Consider the following 22,933-nt stretch of genomic DNA (forward strand, 5'->3'; position numbering starts at 1 on the left):
ACAGAGCCCATCCGCTCACCCAGAGAGTGAAGGAGTTCTCCGTGCTGTGGGACACGCAGCACTCACAATGGAAGAACGGAGACCGTTTCATGTGAGCACGGCTCCCCAGTGGATCTCTTTTCTAACAGCCGAAGAGCAAACCCTGGGGGTGGGTGGGTAGTGAGATGTTCCCTGTGTGCGGCCCTGGGAATACTGAAGATCGCAGCAGGATTCTTTGAACCGCTTCACAGGTTAGCCACCCAATGATCCCTTGGCCCTCCCTGTCAGCTCAGCAGTCTTGGGCTCCCTCCTGCAGCCCTGTTTAAAGGGGCTACTGCACTAGAGAGCCAGAAGCAGCTGAACTGGTGCCCTGGACAGCCCCCTTCAACGGGCTGTGTCAGCTGGGATTGCCAGGGAAGGGGCGTCCCCCATCTTCCTCTTGCCTGACTGCTCAGTATCTCTCCCCACCAGCTCAATGGTCTTGGGCTCCCTCCTGCAGCCCCTTTAAGCCAGGCTGCAAGAGGAAGCCCACAGAAGGGAGACCTGTCCTTACCATCCTAACAGCAGGCTCCCCTGTGCCGCCCACTTAAAGGGGCCATTGCAGGGAGCTAGCAGCTGCCTCTGGCTCCCTGGCGTGGCCCCTTTAAACGTGCTGCACCAGAGAAGCAGATGGGACCGCAAGGGAAGAGGCCCTCCCATCTCCCTCTCTCCTGGCCACGTGGCCAGGAGGAGGGGAAAATATCCTGAAAGTGTGTGGGGGGGGGGAGGGTCCTCCCTTCCACATTTCTCCTGGCCACAGTGAGCAGTGGCCAGGAGAAAGGGGGTGCGGGACCTCCCAGGATAAAGTGGATCTCCCTGCCAGGCCCAGCTGTTTGGGGTTGGCACAGCCCATTTAAAGGGGTTATGCCAGGGAGCCAGAGGCAGCTGCCAGCTCCCTGACATAGCCCCTTTAAATGGGCTGTGGGGGGGGGGGGGGGGGGAGAGAAGGCTCTCTCCACCAGTCCAGCTGCCTTTGGCTCCTCGGTGTAGCCGTTTTAAAGGGGCTGCAGGAGGGAGCCCAAGACAGCTGGGGTGGCAGGGAGAGCTGTGAGGGAGATGGGAGGCACCTTGCCAGGCAATCCCGTCTCTCCTCCTCCAGTCCAGGGTGAGCCTCGGCCAGGAGAAACGTGGAAGGGGGTCCCTTCCAGGGTGATCCCCGCCCCCTTTCTCCCACCCACAGCGGAGCCCCATGCCTGGAGAAAGGGGGAAGGGAAGTCCTTTCCAGGGCTCGCCATGGCCGGGAGAGCCGGGGAACTGAACTTCCCAGACTGGCTCAGTTCCAGGGCCGCCCTGAACCCAGAAACAAACTGAACGGCCCATCCCTGCCCCCAGCCTCTTTAGGCATGGGCTGGTCAGGTACAAGCTGCTGTCCAGAACACTGTTAAGCTACTGATGGTACTGCAACTGAAATGGGAGAGAGGCTGGCCTTGAAGAAGAACACTTCAGAACAGAAGCAGAGCCGGGCACCCCGTCATCAGCATCTCACTTCATCGACAGCTCTTTGCCGATAACCATGAAGATCTACAGCATTTCTCAGTACATCACTGCAAAGTTGGGTTTTCAAACTGCCAATTTATTGTGCAATTATTCAAACTGGTGCTTTGTGATGTGAAAACTCCTCCCAACTGGTTTCTCAGTTAGCATTTAATGTTTGGTGTCAGCACTGTAAAATAAATCTTTATAAGAATGTACATAATTTTTTACGTGCTACTCTGGAGTCACGTACTTAATACTTTTTGTTGGATTATAGTGTGGCCCGGCTACTATTGTACTATTGTGTGGCCCGGCTACTATCCTCAAGCTGCACCGACACACCGGATGCTCTTTATGCGAATGCCTTGGCCGTGAACCTGACCTTGAGGTCCCCCTTGGGGAGACAAATTACATTCAAGGCCGCACTGGGGTGGGGGCTGCAAAAGCTGTCTGCTGCCAGCAGCTTACCTTCTGAAATTCCTTTGCCTTCTCCCGGTTTCTGGCATAAATTTCTCGTCTCTCTCTCTCTTCCTTGCGGATTTTCACTTCCGTTAGATTATTATACAACCTGCCAAGAGGTGAAGAAGTGTTTTATGTTAACCAGTGAACTGGCCAAAAAGAATCTCTTTGCGCTGGGTGAGCAGGCAACAGAACGGTAGATGTGACTGGATGTCAAAAAGTGATAAACCTGGATGAGACCCAAACTGTTTTTACCAACTGCAGCCTATCCCCTTGGGGAAGAAAGTGTCGGCTGGGGGGGGAGGGGGAGCAATCCAGAAAAGAAAGCACCACGTCACACACTACCTTGAAGTACGCTGATGCATTTCCATCTCTGCCATCTTCCTGTCCTCTGCGGAGCACACTTTGTCTTCCACCACTTTCTTCAAATGACTCACAGCGGCTCCTTGGATTCAATCACAATACAACAAGCAAAACCAGGCTGTGAGACTAGATTCAACGGGCACTGGGATGGACAGCTATACGGCACAATCTTCCCAGGGCAAATAAGCCTATTCATTCCCCCCTATCCAGCTGGCTTGGATCCTGTAGCCTGGGGCTCTGATGATGAAAAAAATATTTGTTGGTGAAAGGGGTTAACTCCTTCCCCACTGTAAACCCCGTGTCCCATGCTACTAATGGGTAGCCTCTGAATGCAGGATCAAGAGAGGACTCTGTGCACCGCAGTGGAAGAAGGCAAAGAAAAGCCCTGCTTTATGAACCCTGCACTGCTGGGAGAGCTATGAAGGTTCAAGCCACTGTCTACAGACAGAAGATTCTACTTATTATATTGTTATGTATTAAATTTCTAAACTGCCCTCCCTTGTAGGGCTCAGGGCGGTGCACAATATATTTAAGAACATACGAGAAGCCGATCTTGGATCAGGCCAATGGCCCATCTAGTCCAACACTGTCACACAGTGGCCAAAAATACCAGGTGCCATCAAGAGGTCCACCAGTGGGGCCAGGACACTAGAAGCCCTCCCACTGCTGCCCCCCCCAAAAAAACCCCCACCAAGATGCAATTCAGTTAAAACATCACAGTGGATAAATTAATTTACAACCAGTGAATCAATTGTAATTCCCAAAAAACTAATTGAAGCATCAACCTTCTGTCTTGGATGGCATTTTGCACATGGTCACTTCCTCCAAGGGGTGGGGTCCTGGGCCAGATGAGATGGAAATACCACTGCTGTCCTCAGGCATAGGCCTGGTGGAACATCTCTCTTTTACACGCCCTGCGGAACTGTACAAGGTCCTGCAGGGTAAGGATGTCTCCTGGTAGAGAGTTCTACCAGGGAGGAGCCAGGGCCAAAAAGGTGCTACTGTTTACATGTGAGGCCTTCTGTGAAGCAGCCACTGGCTTTTGTTCTGCCAGATACTTGCATTACACGGCAACCAACTACATTCTATCAACCACATCCCCCCCCCCCAAAAAAAAAATCCTTCCACCAGATAGCTTGGGGTGCTGTCCCATGTTTTCTCCCTTCCTCACTTTATCTGAGGAACCTGATGAGGTAGGCTACACTGAGAGAGACAGACAGACAGACTCACCCAATGAGCTTCAGGGGCTGAGCAGAGATCTAAACCCAGATCCTGCTCTTGCTATTAAACTACATTAGTGCTCTGTTCAAATTTAGATTGTTCCCTTAACAACCCCTTGGGCTCAGGGCGAGCCACTTCCTTTTATAAAGCAGCTCTAAGCATTTCAGCTCCTTGGGGGCAACTGCCAGAAGCAGAAAAGCTACGCCCGCTTATTTTGTCCTTCCTCAGAAAGTCCCAGCCTGCGCAGTGAGTGGGTTGTTTGCTAAGGGGAGATTACCAGAGGGAGGAGAGTTCTCTTTTGCTTTGTGAAGCTTTGTCGTTTTCTGTGGGGGTGCCTTCAGTGGCGGCTTGGCAGAACGCTGCTGTCTGCTTTTAATTTTCTCCAGTCTTTTAGAGGATCCCTCAATGAATTTTTTCTTCCGTTTCAAAAACGATTCTTGTAAGCTGCCAGGGGCAGATGGGAACTCTAAAAGCATTGCTTGGGGTGGGGGGTGGGGTGGGGGGTAGAGAAAGCAGACCACTTTATGGATTTTTTTTTACTTGACACAACTTTTAGTAAAGACACAAAAACAGCTTGACCATGATCACCAATCCTCAATAAAACCAACACACAGTAATTAGAACAAACTAATTAAACTGTAATCTGACTTGAAGGTTCCCTTGGTAACGATAACCTGTGCACAGTACATCACCCTTTGCACACATAAAACAACGGAGTGAAAATGACAAGTGTTTTCACCAGCTTCTGTGTTGGCAATACAGCAAACGGGTTTAAACTCAAGGGGTGGATTTGCATGCAAATACTGAAGCCGGGCAAGGCTGATGGGTGGGAAGCAAAGAAAATGAGCCCCTCTTCCACTACTTCATCCTGCAGACACAGATGTAAAGAGAGGCAGAGTCACAGATCAGGGGCTAAAACTAGTTTGGTAGGTTCTGAACCAATAGGAGAAGAAGAGACTGGATTTACACCCTGCCCTTCACTCAACGCCTCAGGGCAGTTTACAGTTCCCTTCCTCTCCCCACAATGGACATCCTGTGAGGTAGGCGGGGCTGGGAGAGCTCTTTGAGGACTGCTCTTGAGAGAACAACTCTGAGAGAACTGTGGCTTGCCCAAGGTCACCCAGCAGCTGCATGTGGAGGGGTGGGGAATCAAACTTGGTTCTCCAGATTAAGAGTCCGTGGTCCTAACCACTACACCAAACTGGCTCTCAAAAGCCAGTTTCACAAAATGTGTAATAATGCAATTGATAAAGAAAACCATGACATGGTGAGTGGCAACAACTCTGTGCTGGAGTGATTCTGAATGGAGAATCGGGGTGGGTGTGAATTCAGAATGTTGGAGGTTTCAGGCGGCCCCTTATCCCTAGCTTGTCAGCAGGGTGGGCCATGGTTAGTACTTGGATGGGGGACCATCAAGGACTGCCTTGTGGGTGTGGTTGTCATGGGCTGGCTTTGATTCAACGGCATGTTCTTCTATTCCCACTTGCTTGCAATGGCTTCTGACTGTCAGCAGAGGAGAGCTTTACACCGCTCATCTCACTTGGAAGATAAAAATCCCAAATTCTAGATGTCTCCCCCATACCTTTTGAAAGCTGCACACAGCAAGAAGGGAACCAAAAAGGATCCCCCCTCTCCCTGATTGGGGTAAACAAGGATAACAGCAAAATACTCCCACAGCCATAAGACTGTTCCTACGCAGTCAGTTTCCAGAGAGACAGCAAGAGAGACCAGGGAGAAAGACGTTCTCCAGAAAGGGTCATTCAAGCTCAAATTTAAAAAGGTGCTTTTTTTGCAAACCATCAGCATGGATCCTAAATAAACCCCTACTTAGAGAGTTGCCTTTTGTGCAACATATGTTTTTCATGTACTAGTTTTTTTACTCGTGGCTTGGAAGACATTTGATAACATGTTCTTGGCAGGCATTCTGTGGATTACAGGTTAGCTACCAGTGCTATAATCTAGTTTTGAAGGGTGCTATTACGTCTAGTGTAATACAATTCAACTGATAGGAAAAAAACCGAATGCTTTCACAAATCCATCGATCCATTCGGAATTACAGTACTGCACACCTCTCATCTAGGATTTTGTCCTTGCAGTCAGTGTTCCCTCTAAGTTGAGTTAGTGTGAGCTAGCTCAGTTTTTTTAGCCTCCAGCTCACAGATTTTTGTCTTGGCTCAGGAAGGATGGCTCCAGAACAAACTAATTTATGCAGCAGCCAAATTGCTCACTAACAACTTTAATGCCAGTAGCTCACAAGGTAGAATTTTTGCTCAAAAGACTCCACAGCTAGAGGGAGCACTGCTTGCAGTAAATTTTTGGGGGCCAACCAAGTGGAGCATCCAGTTGGCTGGCTTGTCATGAAGATGGAGGCCAATCTTCTTCCCTTTCAGAACACAGCAGCATGCCATTTAGATTCCTGCTATCAATTAGTGACTTGTACTAAACACTGGGTGTTTCAAGCTAATAGGCCAAAGGGAGGTTGTTCAAAAGGGGGACTCACACAGAAACCCACAGTGATGTGAAACTGTATGTTGTTTACTAATGTCATAATGATGCATAGAATAATGACTATTTTTGATTGCTGATGTTAGGATTACATTTTCAGTTGTGATAGATCCTGGTGGGTAGCTGTGTTGGTCTGAAGTAGTAGAACAAAGTTTAAGTTCTGTGGCACCTTTAAGACTAATAAGTTTAGTTCTGGGTATAAGCTTCCATGTGCATGCATACTTCTTCGGATAGCTGAAAAACAGTGTGTGCACATGAAAGCTTGTACCCAGAATTTAACTTGTTGGTCTGAACCAATAGGGTCTGGACTCAAACTTTGTTCTGTTTTGAGTTGTGAGTTAGCGATACTTTATAAGCATTATCCCCTGTCTGGCTTTCTAGTGTGTGTTTGGGTTTTGTAAAAAATAAAATTTTATTGACGGACATGCATACGTAAGTGCAAGAGGTCTGGAGACAGATAAAAATGGGGTTTTTTAGAAGACACCAAATAACATTAAATACAAATGTGGCTTTGTGGTCTGTACAAGACCTAGCAAGTAATCACAAAGACCTGGATAGATCAATAGCAAGATCCCCATTATTCTGTCTCAGACAAATGGATTTGGAAGTTGCCATGAAAATTGTTGGGTTGGATTCTACAACGTCATTCCCCTGATGGCTGTTGTGTTCCTCCATCAAGGCCAGGACCTCCCGTGCTGGATGGAAGCATTGCCTTTAGTGGAACAGAGTCGTTGGATCCAACCCATTCTGCCTTATCTCTTGGCATTTACTCTGAATCTACTGCATACTTACTTTTTGGCTTGTAGTTCTGACAAAAATCCTCTTTGGGACTCTGAGCAAGACACTCGCTGTGCTGAGTGGAAACGGAGTCATTCCCTTCTGCACCTGAAGGTAAAAACCCTCTGCTCTGTCAAAAGAATAATTGGCTAGAATAAGCAATGTGACGTCTGTATAATCTGCAGCTGATGCAGCAGAAAGAATTTAGGGGCCACTAAAAAAGACTACTCTGCCATTAATCCAGATGCAAAAGAAATGACACGGCTAAAGTGAAAAGTGCTTCTGCGGAATGCACCGGAACCCGAGATCAGAAAAGAGTGTGTGGCTGGAAGCCATTGAATACAGCCACTCTTCCAACATGAACGTTACAGTAAGGAAAGTGGAGAGGCCCAAACAACAGCCGCCTGCATTGTTTTCCGGCAGCCTGACTGCACAGTATACAGCATTCACTAATCCCCACACCAGAGGTCCCCAGGAACTGTGGCATATATTGCAGCATCACTGTGCTACACATCGCACAGCAGTGTTCCTCAAGCAGGAGGAGGTGAGTACAGAGCATTCAGAAGGGAGGACGGAATGTGTCAAGGAGACAGAGGCTCCTGAGCAGCCTAGAAGGGCTGAAGGCGGAGGGCCTCCAGGATCGAACGTTAGATGTGTGGAGATGAATGCCCCCTCCCCTTGTGCACAAGCACTCTCGTGTGGGAAGTATAGCCGCTCTGTTTTAATAATGTTTTTCTGTCTTTGGGAGGAGGCAGAGATACCCCTCTTCTGTCCTTTTCCTACTGTGCTGGGAGATATATATATATCTCCCAACCCACTTCTCTTTTCACTGTTTAAGCAGGCTGCAGGTACATGGGTCTGTGGAAGGATCTCTACATGGCTCACCTACAGACAGTTGGGAAGAGCAGTTGGGGTCAGAGACGGGGGTTTCCCAATTCAAATTCAAATAATTTAAATATTTAAATGATGTTCTCAAAAGGTGACATGTACAAGCCTGGACCACAAGGACGAGCGCTGGGATTCGATCATGCTTCCTATCCCACGTTTAGCCTAACAGTCAGCACAACAGTCGTGACAACTATAAACAGACTATATTTGCATATGTGGGGTGAAATTTTTTTGCCCTGTATCACTGCTGGTGAGAGGGAGGTGAGCAAAAAAAAATTTTTTTTAGAAGCACTAGTGAACAGGACAAGAAGCCACACCCCGACAGACAGCCCACCAGAACCTACTAGAGAATCTACTAGGCCAAATGCCATGGCCTGCCCCCCCACCCTTTTTAATCTCTCTATCTCTCTACCTCTTGCTCAGAGGTGAAAACTAAGTTCTGACTTCATGAGCCACATCACCTCATCACCTCTAATATCGCAGCAAGAGAGATACTACACACACACATTAAAATCCAGCATGCCAGATATCAAGCAGTAAAAAAATAATAAGTTTCACAACCGATGGCTTTGATTTTGCAAAACATTCTAAGCTGGCGAGAGGATTCCCGTATCTGAAAAAGCCCTGTTTTTAAAAAGTGTACCTCTGTAAAGCTTTTTGCTTCGGAATGGCTCCTAGGCTCCGCTGCTTCAGTTCCGCTGTCTGCTTGGTTACGAGGTTCCAAGTCTGAGCTGGCAAAGCTGATGTCATTGGAGCTGATCAGAGTCAAGTCAGGCTCCTCCATAATGCCTCTCCCCATCTGCTGCTCCTGGGAAACAAAAATGTCTTTGAAACATCTACTGCATGACACCCCGCTGGTCGAGGGGGGATCTTTGCCCCCCCACCTTACCCAGGCTGCAGCAGAGGAGAGCAAGTGAGGGCCTGCAAACGCCCTGGGAAGGCTTGGTGCAGCAATCATTAAAGACAAGAAGAAAAAATGATTGAAAATATGGTACCCAATAACGGAATACTTAACAGAAAAAGAAGTAATTCCAAATAATTTATATAATAAGAATCTGTTGTATTTTTGAACGGTAGAATGGTACATAACGTAAATTAGACTTTTCTGAAGGCTTACCTATCTTTAGTAATAGAATGGATAGCAATTTTATTAGTACATAAAGTGCTATGATTCTGTGAAAAGTATAAAAAATGGCTGTAATATTTTTGAATATGTAAAAATTTAAAAAAATTAAAAAGGAAGGCTTGGTGTAGGCAGCTGGGTGGCCAGGATGGAGGCTTGGCTGCTAACTCTGGCCGTGGCGGAAGGGAGGCGAGCGTGCTCCTGGGCCTGGTTTGAGCAGGCGGTTCTCTGCTGGCGGGGGGGCGTGGCCACCCCGACCCTGCTGACCAACCTGAGATGCTGCTGGGGCAGGAGAGAGAAGGCAGCTTGGGAGGAGCGGGGGTGGGGTAATGGACAGCCCAGATGGAGGCAGGAGAGGGCAAGGGGAAGGGGGACATGGGGGGGGGGGGGGGGCCCGGCAAGAAAATGGGAGACTAGGGAAGGCAAGAGTCCTAGCCGGGAGGAAGGAAGGACAGGGAAAGAAAAGCAGCTTAAGAGGGCCGGATGAGAAGGATGCCAGGGCAGTCCTTCTGTGAGAGGCAGGGACAGCCTCAATGGGGAGGTGTCCGCTAACAACAGCGCTTCCCTCCAGGGCAAGGAGCCCTCTGCCGATACAAGTGGCAATTCAGCCAAATGCCGGAAGAACCTCATGCCCCAGTGGAAAGATCCTTGGGCTGGAGGAGAGTGTTGCCATGAGCAAAGCACATCACACGAACACATGGAGCTGCCTTATACTGAATCAGACCCTGGGTCCATCAAGGCCAGTATTTTCTACTCAGTCTGGCAGTCTCAGGCACCTACTCTCTGGTCTTTTTAACTGGAAATGTCGGGGACTGAACCTGGGACCTTCTGCGTGTCGAGCAGATGCTCTGCCACTGGGCCATGCCCACCCCCACCCAACACTCTGTGGCAGCTATGGACATCCTGTACTTCTTGATGCAATTTGTTCCAGAGACTCCACTCTAATTTAAATCCCCCCTTTAAAAAAAAAAACAAAAAAAACCTGAAACACAAAACCACACCAAACAACCTTTTAGGGAAAATGCACAGGTCACATAAGTACACCATCTCACAGATCCTTCTCCACCAGAGCTGGAACAAAGGCAGCTTTTAAGGTTCGTAGCAAAGCCCTTTGTTGCCCCTCTTTGATCCCTCTAGTTCAATGCCCTGCTGCCATCAATACACCAAAGGCAGGCAACATTTGGAAAATGTTTCAGAAGATAAAAGGGTTTCTAAAGGTAATTCTGTCTAGGTGGACCAATTGATTTCTTACGTGCCGCCCTTTGTTCTTGGTTCACTCACCCAGACCGGTATGTCGCTCTGCGATAAACAGGAACCGAAGCTTTTAACACGAGTGGCACTTGAGGATGACCTCTGAAGGGTGTCCGGCACACAGCCGCTTCGGCGCACAGGATTTTGCACAGGACTGGCAGAGATTTCAGAGCTGGCTTCTTGAGCCAAATTCAGCAGAGTCTCTGTTTGTTGAGAACTATGCTCTCCAACGGGATATGAAGCACACCGGAAGAGACCCATTTCTCTGTCTTCATTCATAATCACAGTTTCTGGGACTGCCTCGGGTTTTGGGCTGGTTGAGGCCACAGGCAGTTCGACAAAACACAGGTCCTCTTCTCCAGATACCACATCCCCTTTTACAGCAGGCGTCATCCCAAGAGCATTTCTCGGTAAACTGTAATCAGGAACGAGCTGATAAAATGAGCCGCTATCTTCTACTGGACTCGGACTTGGGCTACGGAAGTTTTCGATGGGGGAAAGGGGACCGGCCCTCTCCTCGTCTCCTTCCAGTGCCTCATGGCCAGGTAAGACACACATATTCTCCAAAGACTTTCTCATTTGCTCAAACATAGCATGTTCAGACGTAGTGGTGAAGTCCACGGGTTCATCAGCGCTGCCGCTAAGCTTGTGTGAAGTTCTTTTTGTGAGCAGGGCTTCGAAAGAGCCTTCAAAACCTGGCTGAAACACTGAAGGGTCCATTGTTATACTAGGAAGTTCTGGTCAAAGCAATCGTACAAAAAAAAGAAAACAAGGCTTTTGTCACTAATTCCACTAACAAACCTTTTAATTTTTTTTTTAAATGATTAAGAACATGGAGACTGATTAGTCGGACAGCAGGATTGTTTCCAAATTGCCAAGTGCTAAGTCATGGAAATGCTACGCCTCCAGGAGAGCCTACATAGAGCTAGACATCTGCCTTGTTGCCTGAGACCCATTTTTACCATGTAAGGCCCATTTACCACTTTTGTATCTTTACCATCAGGATTGCCAAGGAAAAAATTATTATATTTTCACTGAAGGCAGAAGATCGCTCGGCAAGTAAACCTCCGGAGCCTGAATTTATAACGTTAAGATCAGCAAGGCAGCTTCTTATCTAGAGAACCACAAACCTGCTACTGTAGTGACAGGATTTTTATCAAACAACCAGAGCAGAATTTTCTCTACAAAAGTAAGCAGTTTACCTTCAATTTGCCCTTCTGTCTCCTCATCAGCCTCTTTTGTTTGCAGAGTATTGCTTTGCTTTTCTACAGTGAGGAAAGAGAGGCTGATACTCCGTTCTTCTGAGCTGGAAATTGGTAATCCGTGACTCATGGAGACATCTGGACTCTTGGGATAAAAAAAACGTAAAAAACATTAGCGGTGTTATCATGAAAATGTTAATCAAGACATTCTACCCTTGTTTTCCATGAACACTTCTGTAAGATGGCATCTTACCCCCATGCAAGAACACACTTTACCCATTCATTTCCACCTATTCGGCAAAGAACCTTACAAGGAACTTCATGTGAATACAAAGGATGAAAAGGAAATTTTCGCAATAGAACTGCTTTTACAAGGAAATAATAAATCCTTGTTCTACACGAGTTTATCACCTTAACGCTGTACGCACAAAGTAATAAGTTTCCTTCGCTTCTGATATACCTTGCTGAGGCTCCTGCTCTCAGGAGAGAACCTGTGTTCAGAAAGGGGCGAAAAGTTATCGAAGTCTGGACTGGGTTGCAAAGGCTGGAAAAGTTCCAGGGGAGAGTTTCTCTCAGTATTTGAAACATCAACTCCAATGGCTAGATCTAAAAAATAAAGAGAGATTTAAAAAGCATTTGTAAGTATTTAAGAAATTAGGGCAACAAATTTCGCCGTTTGGCAACAGTATAATATATACCTTGGAAAAGAAAAGGCCAAAACCCCTCTCAGTACTTTGGATAGTTGCCATTGAGAGCCAGTGTGGTGCAACAGCTAGAGACGGACCAGGATCTCGGAGGCTCAATTCCTGGCTCCGCCATGGAAGCTCACTGTGTGACCTTGGGCCAGTCACGCACTCTCAGCCTAACCTACCTCACAAGATCGTCGTGAGAGAAAAATGGAGGAGAGGAGAATGACGTGAGCCACTTTGGATCCCCACCGGGGAGTGAGGCAGGGTAAACTCTCTAAGATGGTCCCTTCCACAAAAGGTCAGCAGTGGGGAGGAAGTTTCTGCTACTAATTTCTACTAAGCAGCTTTTCCAAAACCTGCCAGATAGTTTCAGTGACGATCAGGTCACCTGGTGGTTAGTGGCCAGCCTGGCCCCCCATGAGTCCTCCCCACAAAGGCCAAAGCAGCCTTGGAAAGGGCCTGTCCCCTGCCTTTTACTGACAGAACCCAAGACTCAAAGGTTGGAAGTATTGTGGGTTGCCTAGAAATGGCCACTCTAGAGTAATCTCACTGGGTTGAATTAAGAACCTGAAGAGACAAACTGGCCAAAAATTATAAAATTAATGTAAAAGTTCAATAAAAGTTCAAAAAATATCATGGCTTTCTTAATTTAGATAAGGTGAACTATAGTGACCACGTAAGTGGCAGTGTTTCATTTCTGACATTTGAAGGATCAACTTTCTTTTAACAGCCCAGTATAATGGGCCCGTCAATCTTGGAATTTTTAAGGCAGAATTATGATGGGATTAGATTTCTCAGCTGCCAGCAGCAAGCAGCTGGCTGCTAAGCCCAGCAACAATATGTGGGATGCCGGGTCTTCCAGTAAAACCCTCATTCAATTCCTCAAGCCTGGACAGAGGGCAGATTGCTTTTAGAGGCCTACACCACATATACCCAATATCTCGCTAATACACCTATAAAACTGCTAACCAACATACAGCCTGAAACTGGACAATTTATTTGGGCCTGAGGACCACATGTGGGGGGTCTGCCTGCTTCCGAGGGCTCCGAGAAGGTGTCAGCTCTTCCTATTTCCAAGCTCCCGTGTGCTGAACGTGGCCTGCGGCCCATAATTTGCCACCCTGAGCCTACAGTATGGAATCATGACAATACGCTAGTCCCTTTTGTTTCACCTTTTCCCAGCATATCAAACACAATTCTAGTGCTTGGCAACCTGAGCCCACTGTGTACTACAGCACCCTGATTAAATGCGGTGTAGTGGTTAGAGTGTCAGACTGAAATGTGGGAGACCCAAGTTCGAATCCTTGTTCTGCCCTGGAAGCTTGCTGGGTAACCTTGAGCCAGTCCTATGCTCTCATCTTGGCCTAACCAGGAGACTGCTGTGAGCCACTTCAGGCCTCCTTGTTCCTTTGCCAAAAGAGCCTCAAGGGATGCGGAAGGAACAGCCCCTATTTCCCCCCCCCCAGCCAGTAGCCTGATGCCAGAGGGATGAGATCAGTATTTCCTACCTTCCAGCTGCTAAACACAGCAAATGTACAAGATATGAAAACAGTTTTAAAAACATGGACGTCACTCCCTCCGAGATGTATTTGTTCTCTGCGTTCTGGACACGTTACCATGAGAAGATACGTTGCTTAGAGACCAGCTCAGTTCTCTTGTGTATTTGTCTATGATCTGCTGGAGTCTACTGGTCGAGTGAAGCCTTTCTCCAAAAGGAAAATCAGAATCTGGAACTTCGGCGGCATCATCCTGCTTATACAGTGAAGGCACAGAAGGGTTCCAAGTGGCGTTTGCCTTCTCTTCCACAGGAGAGCTGAAACACCCGGGCCGTTTTCTAGCTGAAGACCACCCTGAAAAATACATCAAGAGCAAACCTGGTTCAGTCAGCCCAGCTTAAGAAAGTTAATATGCTTCTGATCACAACCCGGAAGGTTGAGGAACTGAAGCATCAGAATTTCATCGCATTAAAGATGCAGAAGAAACCACACCACCGTTCAGACTTGTGGCTTTGACTTGCAGGGAAATGTACCTGTGCTGACAAAGCTTCTGTCTGGCTTTTCGCTCATTATAAAGCTGGCAGCAGAAATAGCAGGCGAAGACAAATAGCTACAAGCTGCCTCTCGTGCTTGAGCCTGTGGACTTGATGGCCCCAAGCCAGGGGACCTTGCTGCATCAAGCACTACCTAGGGCAAGAATACATTAAAAAAAAAAAAGAAGTACTGTTACTGCTATCTGCTGTGAACGTAAGTGAAGTTTACAACGCTTTGTTCTGAGCTCAGCTCAAGTGTAGACACCTCCATGGGTCTGACCGTCAGTAGATGCACTGGGGTCATCACAGCTCAGCAAAGTCTCTCTCCAATACACACACACACGCACACACTTAACACACACACACGCACACACACACAAAACCCTTCCCCATTCATTCAGTCACTACGTACCTCATTCACTCACACACCACATTCTCACAGACTTGTATTGCTTCCCAGAACAGTGTTCTAGATCATGCACCTTATATATATAGACCTATTGGTCTTTTTTTCGGTGCTCAGATTTGGCTAATTCTCATCACAGAGCCCCCTGGATCAGAGGATCTCAGAGGAATAGCAAAGCAATACTGCCACAGGGCCAGCATGCAGTATTCTGTCACCCCTAACAAGGCACATGCATTACCTACTGAGAGCCAGTTTGGTGTAGTGGTTAGAGGAGCGTGGACTCTAATCTGGGAGAACCGGGTTTGATTCCCCACTCTTCCACATGCAGCGGCTGGTGTGACCTTGGGTCAGTCTCAAGTTCTTTCAGAGCTGTTCTCTCAGAAGTTCTTGAAAGAGCTCTCTCAGCCCCACCTACCTAATGGGGTGTCTGTTGTGGGAAGGGGAAAGGAGATTGTAAGCCGCTCTGAGACTCCTTCGGGTAGCGACGGGTGGGGTATAAATCCAATTTCTTCACTTCTCCTCTACTGGGCTCACAAGGACAACAAATGAGTCCACCCCAATCCCCCTATGGCAATGCCTCCAATGTCAACCCCACTCCCATTTTACCTAGTGCTATTAACTAATGCTGCACTGCTGCTGCCTGAAGCATTTGAACCCCCCCCCCCCCAAAAAAAAAATACCCATGCCAAACCGACAAATGAAAAAATGAGGGGCTGTGCCTCACTGGCAGAGCATCTGTTTGGCATGCAGAAGGTCCCAGGTTCAATCCCCGGCATCGCCAGTTAAAAGGACCAGGCAGTAGGTGATATGAAAGACCTCTGCCTGAGACCCTGGAGAGCTGCCGCCGGTCTGAGTAGACAATACTGGCCTTGATGGACTAAGGCTCTGATTCAGTACAGGGCAGCTTCATGTGTTCATGTATGTGAAGGTTAAAGCCTCAGCCCCCATTACGCACCATATAGCAGTAGAAAGAATGAACAGCTCTCACATTTATGGATGGATTTCAAATTAATATTTCAAACTGATAGCGCCTAAGGACACACACATCAGAAAACAAGAGAAGCAGGTCTGTTTCTTTTAAAATGCACCGGAACATGTTGAATCTCCAGCGTGACTAACCATATTACTTTGTCTAGATGGCGAATCGGGATACAGAGCTAGTTGCCTTCCAATATCAGCAGTGTAACGTAGCAGACCTTGATCCGCGAAAGAACGTTCTCTTGGATAAACTGGGAACCAATTTTTTTTTTTTAAGGAAAAAAAAGAATAAAGCAGATTTACTCAGGGCAGGACATGATCATCGGCAAGCCATTATTGACCCCAAGTGCTTGAGGGTCAGCAAGCTTTATACAGTAAGCCTTACTCATGTGTCGATTCCTGCTCATATTTACTTCCCCTGTGCTGTATGATAGTTGGCAGAGTTGAATAAGCATTAGGGAGATACAGACCTCACAGGGCAGTACTCTAACCCTATGCCCCTCCCCATGACAGTACACTAAAAACATTAGGGGCTCAAGCAGGACGTTTCTCTCCATCTGTTTTCTCTTTTCCCAGCTGATATTCAGCGCCCTCAGCATCCCGCGTTTCTGCAAACCAATAACAACGCTCAGTTCTCGTAGGGCCATTTGTTCTCTTTCCTTTTCAATTCACAAGCTAAAATTTTTCTTCATACCTGGGTAGCCCCCCAAACATGGAGAAATCCCTACCCTGTCTGTGAATAGCCCCACTTTGCGACTACACTTGTACACAGCAAAACCCACTTCATTACTAGGAGTGATGTGATAGCCCTTTCAGCTTAAAGGCACAGTTCAAGGTGCCGGCTTTGACCAGCAGATCTTTAAATGGCATACTTCCACTCTATCTAGTCTTGACTCACTCAGTCACCTGAATACCGTCCACAGAACATATATGTAGAGTGGCTGCCTTACAGTTGTGGAAGTCTCCCTTTGGAGCCTGCATGTTTTCCAGAAGCAGACTTGCAGTTTTTGATGGCCATGAATAAGCAGCTCTGGAGGATTTTTAAGAATAATGGGTTGGATCCTGATTCCTTTTTCTCTTGCACAAATCGCATTTCTGCTCACACAAGAGCAGGGCGGAGGGGAAAGTGATGTTTGCTGATTCTCCCCCCAAACTGCAAACCCCCATGGCCAGGGTCCACCAAGTCGCAGGGGTTGCATTTCGGGAGGCAGTGGAAGTAAAATTATGCTCTGCAAGCCCTGCTGCACTGATGGCTCTTAGGGTCCAGCCTGATGTTTACCCATTCAAAAGGTAACCACTCTCACCTGGGTCATGCAAGTTACTTGCCTCCGTCACCCACTTCTCATGCCATGACTGACTTAAGAGGCTACTTGGACTTTCACTAGAACTCTGTTCTTTGGCATCAGCTGTAATGCGTAGGACATCCGTTTCTTCATGGAGGGATTCATCTGGGCGATCGCTAGACTGAAGCTCGCCAAAATGCGATGTGAAGGAAGTGTCTCTAGTAAGAGATTCTCTGTAACCTGAAATTGTCACAGATGGTACTCAAAGTAGGAACATTTTTAAAAAGCAAAATCAAAGTATTTTTCTTTAGAAGAGATTTTGTTTCAGTTAGAAAGTTCATTTTCTTAGTGGAATTTAAAAAAAGAATCTCCTTTTAAAAGTAATCTCTGCCAGGTTTTATAGCGTTACCACATTTTTGATGTTCCTCTCTGATCTATGAATTACTTAAAAATTAGGACATTAGCTTTTTATCATTGATTTCAAATGCTATTTTTTTTAAAGTAATGTTAGTGTCAAGTGCCAGTGTTCTTAATACCGATATCCGGTGCTAAATCACAGTATCTTTATGCTAATACACAAAATTAGGCTATGTAAAATCAATCTTATAGCTCCTTCCCTACTCCTGGGACATTTATAGTCAGCAACGAATTTGGCCACTGGAACAACACACAAAAAAACCCAGTGGAGTGGCATAGGTACCCCAAATCTCCCCCCGTCCCCAAAGTCTGGCCCTTCTGTCCAGCCAGAAACCATGCTTCTCTTACTCACACAAGTCAGAACACCAGTTTTGCACAAGGCATTCAAGAGTAGTGGAGGGGGAAGATGATGAGAACTCAAGAAAATGTGCCACAGCTGCTATGCAAACTAGGCCACAAAGCCAAGATGACAGCCTGCGAAAGATCAATCATGCTGGTAACAAAACTGCGTATGAGGCAACAGACTCTATTCAGCAGATGAATGAGAGCAGGGCATGAAAAACAATGTACAAACCAAACTTTCCAACCACTACTTTAAAATAACATGGCCCCTACAACTGAATTGTTCTCACTGGCTCTTGAACTGTAGACAGTTGAGAGATCTTCTGGCTCAATGTCAGCTGGTGAACAAGGGGGAGGGCAGAGTCACTCAGAAGAAAAGAAGACCGATCTACCTGTACCAGAAAGCCTGCTGCTCCTTGGTGTGTCGAGCTCCAGTATAGCGCTAAGTTCGTGCTGCTCCAAGTCAAGGCCTAGCCTGACTTTTGCCAAAGGTGGCTTTGAGGGTCTCCATTTTGGTTCTCTTTCCCAAGCACTTTGAAATGGCTCTGTAAGGTAAATGTTTGGGTTCAGGCCACCAGGAACTGCAGCAGTGCAATAGCAAGGAGACCTGAGCTATGGATCAGGAAGTCCTGGGTTCAAGTCTTGCCTCTGCCTCAGGCAAGCCATTCTCTCTGTCTCAACCCCCACCTGCAAATATGGAAATATGTGATGCCCCATCAAGAAACCATGCTTCTACAGTTCTGGTCACCACACCTCAGAAAGGATATTATAGCATTGGAAAAAGTGCAGAAAAGGGCAACTAGAATAATAAAAGGGTTGGAACACTTTCCTTATGAAGAAAGGTTAAAGCGCTTGGGGCTCTTTAGCTTAGAGAAACGACGGCTGAGGGGCGACATGATCGAGGTTTACGAGATTATGCATGGGATAGAGCAGGCACAGAAAGAAGTACTTTTCTCCCTTTCTCACAATACAAGAACTCTTGGGCATTCAATGAAATTGCTGAGCAGTTGGGTTAGAATGGATAAAGGGAAGTACTTCTTCGCCCAAAGAGTGATTAACCATGGACTTCACTGCCACAGGAGGTGGGGGTGGCTAGAAGCATGGACGGCTTCAAGAAGCAATTGGATAAACATATGGAGTAGAGGTCCATCAGTGGCTCTTAGCCACAAGTTATAGATAGGGACTCTCAGCCTGGGACAAGTGATGCTCTGTAATATTCTTGGGGCTTTGGGGGGGGGGCGACAGTGGGAGGGTCACTGTGTGACAGAGTGTTGGACCGGATGGGCCATTGGCCTGATCCTACATTGGCTTCTTGTATGTTCTTATGTTTAAGATCAATGAAATTCTGGCAGAGATCCAAAAATCCACTTTAGGTTTCCCAAAGACTTAAGGGTGCCCAGGAGGACTTTTGACTTTTCCCCTAAATGTCAATCCCCCGTGTTTTATCACAACCTGCTTTGAAAGTCCCCTGGGGTTTCAGAAGTGGCTGGCCATGCAGCAGCCAGAATTAATTAGTTCTGAACATTTACTGTGAAAAACACAATAAAAACAATATGCAAAACGATTACAAAAACACACAAAAGGTCACAATTTAAAAACCCGTTAGGACTGCCAATAAAAAAACGCCAAATCATTCAAATGCAGTCCCTAAATGTGCCGATTTAAGCGTCTGATTCCTTGGATTCCTAACCTGTTCACATGAAGCAGAGTCACCAGGTCAGATTCCACAGGTGTGTTCCACCGACAGCGAGAGCTTTCCTCTGGCCCAAGGAAGACTTCTAATGACTTAGAAGGCTACAGAGAGCCCCTTTTGCCCACAACAGGCTCTTTGCGCAAAGAAAAGCGCCATGCCTAACAGAACAGATCCAACCCGTTGCGTTTTTGCTTACTACTCTAGAAAGCTTCCACTGTTCACTTGAAAGGAAAGGCGGAAACCCCACCCCACCCAACCAGATGAGAAAGCACGCTGACATTCACTATGTCAAAAAGGGCCTTACCGATCTGCTCCGATGAACCCGTGCTTAAAAAGAAAAACCTCTCTTCGGCGGGGCTGCTCACAGGGCCACACTCAGCCTCCTCTTGGTCACCCAAGTCTGCTTCTTGAGCAAGTGTTGCCAACAGTCTGAAGCTGTGAGGCTCTTGTGCCTGGGGAGTCACCTCTCCATACGTGCTGGACTGCCCTGCCTAAAGAAGAAGAGATTGGATTTATACCCCCGTCCTTCACTAACCAAAGGAGTCTCAGAGCGGCTTACAATCTCCTTCCGCTTCCCCTCCCCACAACGGACACCCTGTGAGGTAGGTGGGGCTGAGAGAGCTCTCCCGAGAACTGCCCCTGAGAGAACAGCTCTGAAAGAACTTGAGACTGACCCAAGGTCACACCAGCAGCTGCTTGTGGAGGAGTGGGAAATCAAACTCTGTTCTCCCAGATTAGAGCCGGCGCTACTAACGACATCAAACTGGGATTAACAGTGGCTGATATAAACCATTGGGGGGGGGACACTTTTTTTTGTTCTCACAGCATATGTCACATATATACAAGAAAATAAAAGATAGGTTATAAACAGGATAAGAGCTCCCTGTAGGTAAAAAGATATGTGCACTAAACTGCATTCCCCCCCCCCCCGAGGATTTCAAGGATGACAAAAAAGTTCCTAGAGTTTTGAACAACTAATCCAGGACAAAAGGCTCAGCAGCTGGACAAGTGGCAAGAACTCTTGTATGAAATGTTTTAGGAATGAACAAGGTAGTGTTTTAAAGTAAGTGTTATAGCTCTGCTGAAATCCTCCCAGAGAAAAGATACAACAGTACACTAGTGATGACAGCATTGCAACTGCCTGACAGCCCGTTGGGAAAAGTATTGTCCAGTGCACAGAAGACAGAACACCTTCATGTATCTTGTCAGGTCTGCCGGGTCTATTGCTCCCGCAATGTGGCAGCGCAGCCTCTGCAGACCCCCATCCCCGCCTCCTCCCTTGCCTCAGGCTCTTCTTCATGGCCTCTATGTAGTCAGACGAGTGGGATTCTCCACCAGCGCAAAGCATCCTTGCAGGTTCCTTGAACTCTCAAACTGGGCATGAGGAAAAGGCTGCAGCGGCTCACAGCTTCAGCCCTCAAGCTGGGTGGAGTAACAATTACCATTTGAATAGAAGGCAATTAATTATTTAAAATTTCACACCTACTGAATGCCACAGTTTCATGTGCCAAGTTATATATGCCAAAATGCAAATTCTTAAAGCGGTTAAGTATTCTGTAGATGTAAATCCTTCTCCAAGCTTCCTTCCCTCTCTCTAGTGGAAGGGAATGTCTCCCCATGCTTCAAAGTTTCCAGAAACTGTGCAATCACGCAGGGGTGTCAAACTCACTGGAAATGTGTTATTTAAAGTTCAAAAAAGTTTGTCTGTGTCCTTTATAAAGTTTGTATCTCCACTACCTGGCATTACCTTTTATGACACACATGGCCCGGCCCAACAAGGTCTCGTTTATGTCAGATCCGGCCCTCATGAGTTCAACACCCCTGGAATAATGGAATCCCTATCTAGTCTCTCATACCAGCGGAAGGTTCCTGGCACCTAAAGGAAGTGCTGCCCTTTGTGGGAAGGATCCACGAGCCATCCTGGTAAGTTTCAGATGCTGGTTTGCAGTGGAATACTTTAGATTTGAGTCCGGCAGCACCCTAGAGACCAACAAGGGTTTCAGGGTATGTGCATTTGAGAGTCAGAACTTCCCTTTGAGCTTTGACTCTTGAAAGTTCATACCCTGAAACTCTTGTTGGTCCTCTACGGTGCTACTGGACTCAGATCTAACAAGCCATCCTGCCAACAGCCCTGCAGGACTGAAGTGCCGCATTAAGGCAGCAGGTGGGAGCTCTGATTCAGAACTAAACCGAAGGATGCCTCCTCCTCCTTGCCACGCACTCAGAAAAAGCATACCTGTTGAAGGAAGGCCTTCAGAGCCTCTTGCTGCTGCTCCATCTGCTTCTTCAACTGGGTGTGCTTGCGCATGAGCAAGTCCTCCTGTGCCCTCTGCCGGGCAAGAAGAGCTTCCTTCTGTTGATCCAGCTGGTCTTGCAGTTCTTTCAGGTGCTCCTGCTGAGTCTGGATGCTCTCGGAGGAAGCCAGCATCCTGTTCCTTAATTCCACTAGATCGGAGTAACTGGACAAGGAGCCACTTCTGTTTTTTAATTCCTGGAGCCTCCCAGGTTCGCTAGCTGCGGGGGGAGGCAAAGGCTGAACAGGAGGGCAGTGAGTCTGGTCAAACGTTGCTCTGTTCTCTGCCAGGATGTGATTTAAAGAAGTTGGCAACTGCGTCTTTCCTGCTGGATCTGCACACGTTTCTGATTTGTAAGGATGGAAGGTTTCTGAAGACTCGTGAGATGTGTCTGTGGGCAACGTGAACTGGACCTGCCGCACGAGTGGTACCGGCTGTGTTTTAGCAGGAGTATCCTGTGTCCTGTGCATGAACAATCCTGGAATCCCATGGAATTCCAATGCCTGTGTGGCTGGCGTCCCCACTAGATTCACTTTTTCTGTCACTTCGTGTGAACCAGAAACCCGGGATGACTCCAGAGGTCTTTGCTGAACCCGGGCATCCGTTGTTTGGATGCATTCCTGACTGCCCACATCACGCCTTTGCTCTGCGTCCTTCTCCAAGGGCTCCTCCAACCTCCAAGGAAGTTCTGAATACCCACCAACTGGCTGAGCAAAATCTTGCACAGGAGCATTATTAGATGGCAGGTGTGTGGTCTGACCAGCTCTCTGAGAGGCATCAGATCCTTGTAACAACAACGATGGTGCAGGGACAGAATTTAGGCATGCAAAACCTGCAGCAGTTGGACCAAACAGTGCAGCGGAAACCGACGGGTATCTTTGTTTTAGCTTGTTCTGATACTCCTGTAAACGTTTTCGGGCTTCATCAATTGACTCTTTGTGCACCCTATAAGAAATACATTCGTTATCAGAAGGGATGATGAAACACTTTTCATGAGCAGAATCACTTTTCAGTTGGCAAAGTAATGTCAAACAGGCAGCCCTGCTAACTTAATATCGACAGAGAAATACCTGTTTTGCTTAAGAAGACGCTGCTGATAGTCACGAATCATTTGTATATGATCGTCCTCTCTAGAACTGCTGGCCACCTCTGTTCCTGCAGCAGTTTCAAACTAATAAGAAATTAAGTTGAGCAAATTTAGCAGAGACAACACAAGATGTTATTTCCTGCATTAGTTCCGGAGGGCACAACAATTCCTATTTCAAAGCCTGCAACTGTCACATAGGGTTAATCAGAGGTTGACCGTCCAGAGTTGCATACCGTTTTAGCTATTTTTATAAAGGCAGTAGGATTACATTATGACGCAACAGTTCAAGGAGGAGTTTTAATAAAGGGAACAGGACTGTAGGCTACACAACAGTGATTATATTATTAATACAACTATACATTACAAGTGGGGAACCTGCAAGGACTTGCATTGGGCATCTCATCTCCCCCCCCCCCCACACTTTCCTTTGTGCCC

The 22,933-nt window shown here is 47.2% G+C and overlaps 1 protein-coding gene across 1 annotated transcript in view; it reads right to left on the reverse strand.

The window, feature by feature from the left end:
• Positions 1–22,933, reverse strand: part of CEP295 (centrosomal protein 295kDa) — a 39,247-nt gene that overhangs the window by 569 nt on the left and 15,745 nt on the right. Inside the window, exons 11-26 of the mRNA XM_015410279.1 lie at positions 22,482–22,582; positions 21,354–22,356; positions 19,422–19,608; positions 17,817–17,969; positions 16,687–16,905; positions 15,524–15,633; positions 13,999–14,152; positions 13,586–13,819; positions 11,741–11,886; positions 11,281–11,425; positions 10,109–10,815; positions 8,348–8,512; positions 6,832–6,946; positions 3,812–4,012; positions 2,296–2,395; positions 1,960–2,059 (exon numbers count right to left, since the gene is read on the reverse strand). Coding sequence (XP_015265765.1) covers positions 1,960–2,059; positions 2,296–2,395; positions 3,812–4,012; positions 6,832–6,946; positions 8,348–8,512; positions 10,109–10,815; positions 11,281–11,425; positions 11,741–11,886; positions 13,586–13,819; positions 13,999–14,152; positions 15,524–15,633; positions 16,687–16,905; positions 17,817–17,969; positions 19,422–19,608; positions 21,354–22,356; positions 22,482–22,582 — 3,840 coding nt within the window. The remainder of the gene's footprint in view (positions 1–1,959; positions 2,060–2,295; positions 2,396–3,811; positions 4,013–6,831; positions 6,947–8,347; positions 8,513–10,108; positions 10,816–11,280; positions 11,426–11,740; positions 11,887–13,585; positions 13,820–13,998; positions 14,153–15,523; positions 15,634–16,686; positions 16,906–17,816; positions 17,970–19,421; positions 19,609–21,353; positions 22,357–22,481; positions 22,583–22,933) is intronic.

Source organism: Gekko japonicus, unplaced genomic scaffold, assembly GCF_001447785.1.
Source record: "Gekko japonicus isolate JY-2015 unplaced genomic scaffold, Gekko_japonicus_V1.1 scaffold1306, whole genome shotgun sequence".
Lineage (NCBI taxonomy): Eukaryota > Metazoa > Chordata > Lepidosauria > Squamata > Gekkonidae > Gekko > Gekko japonicus.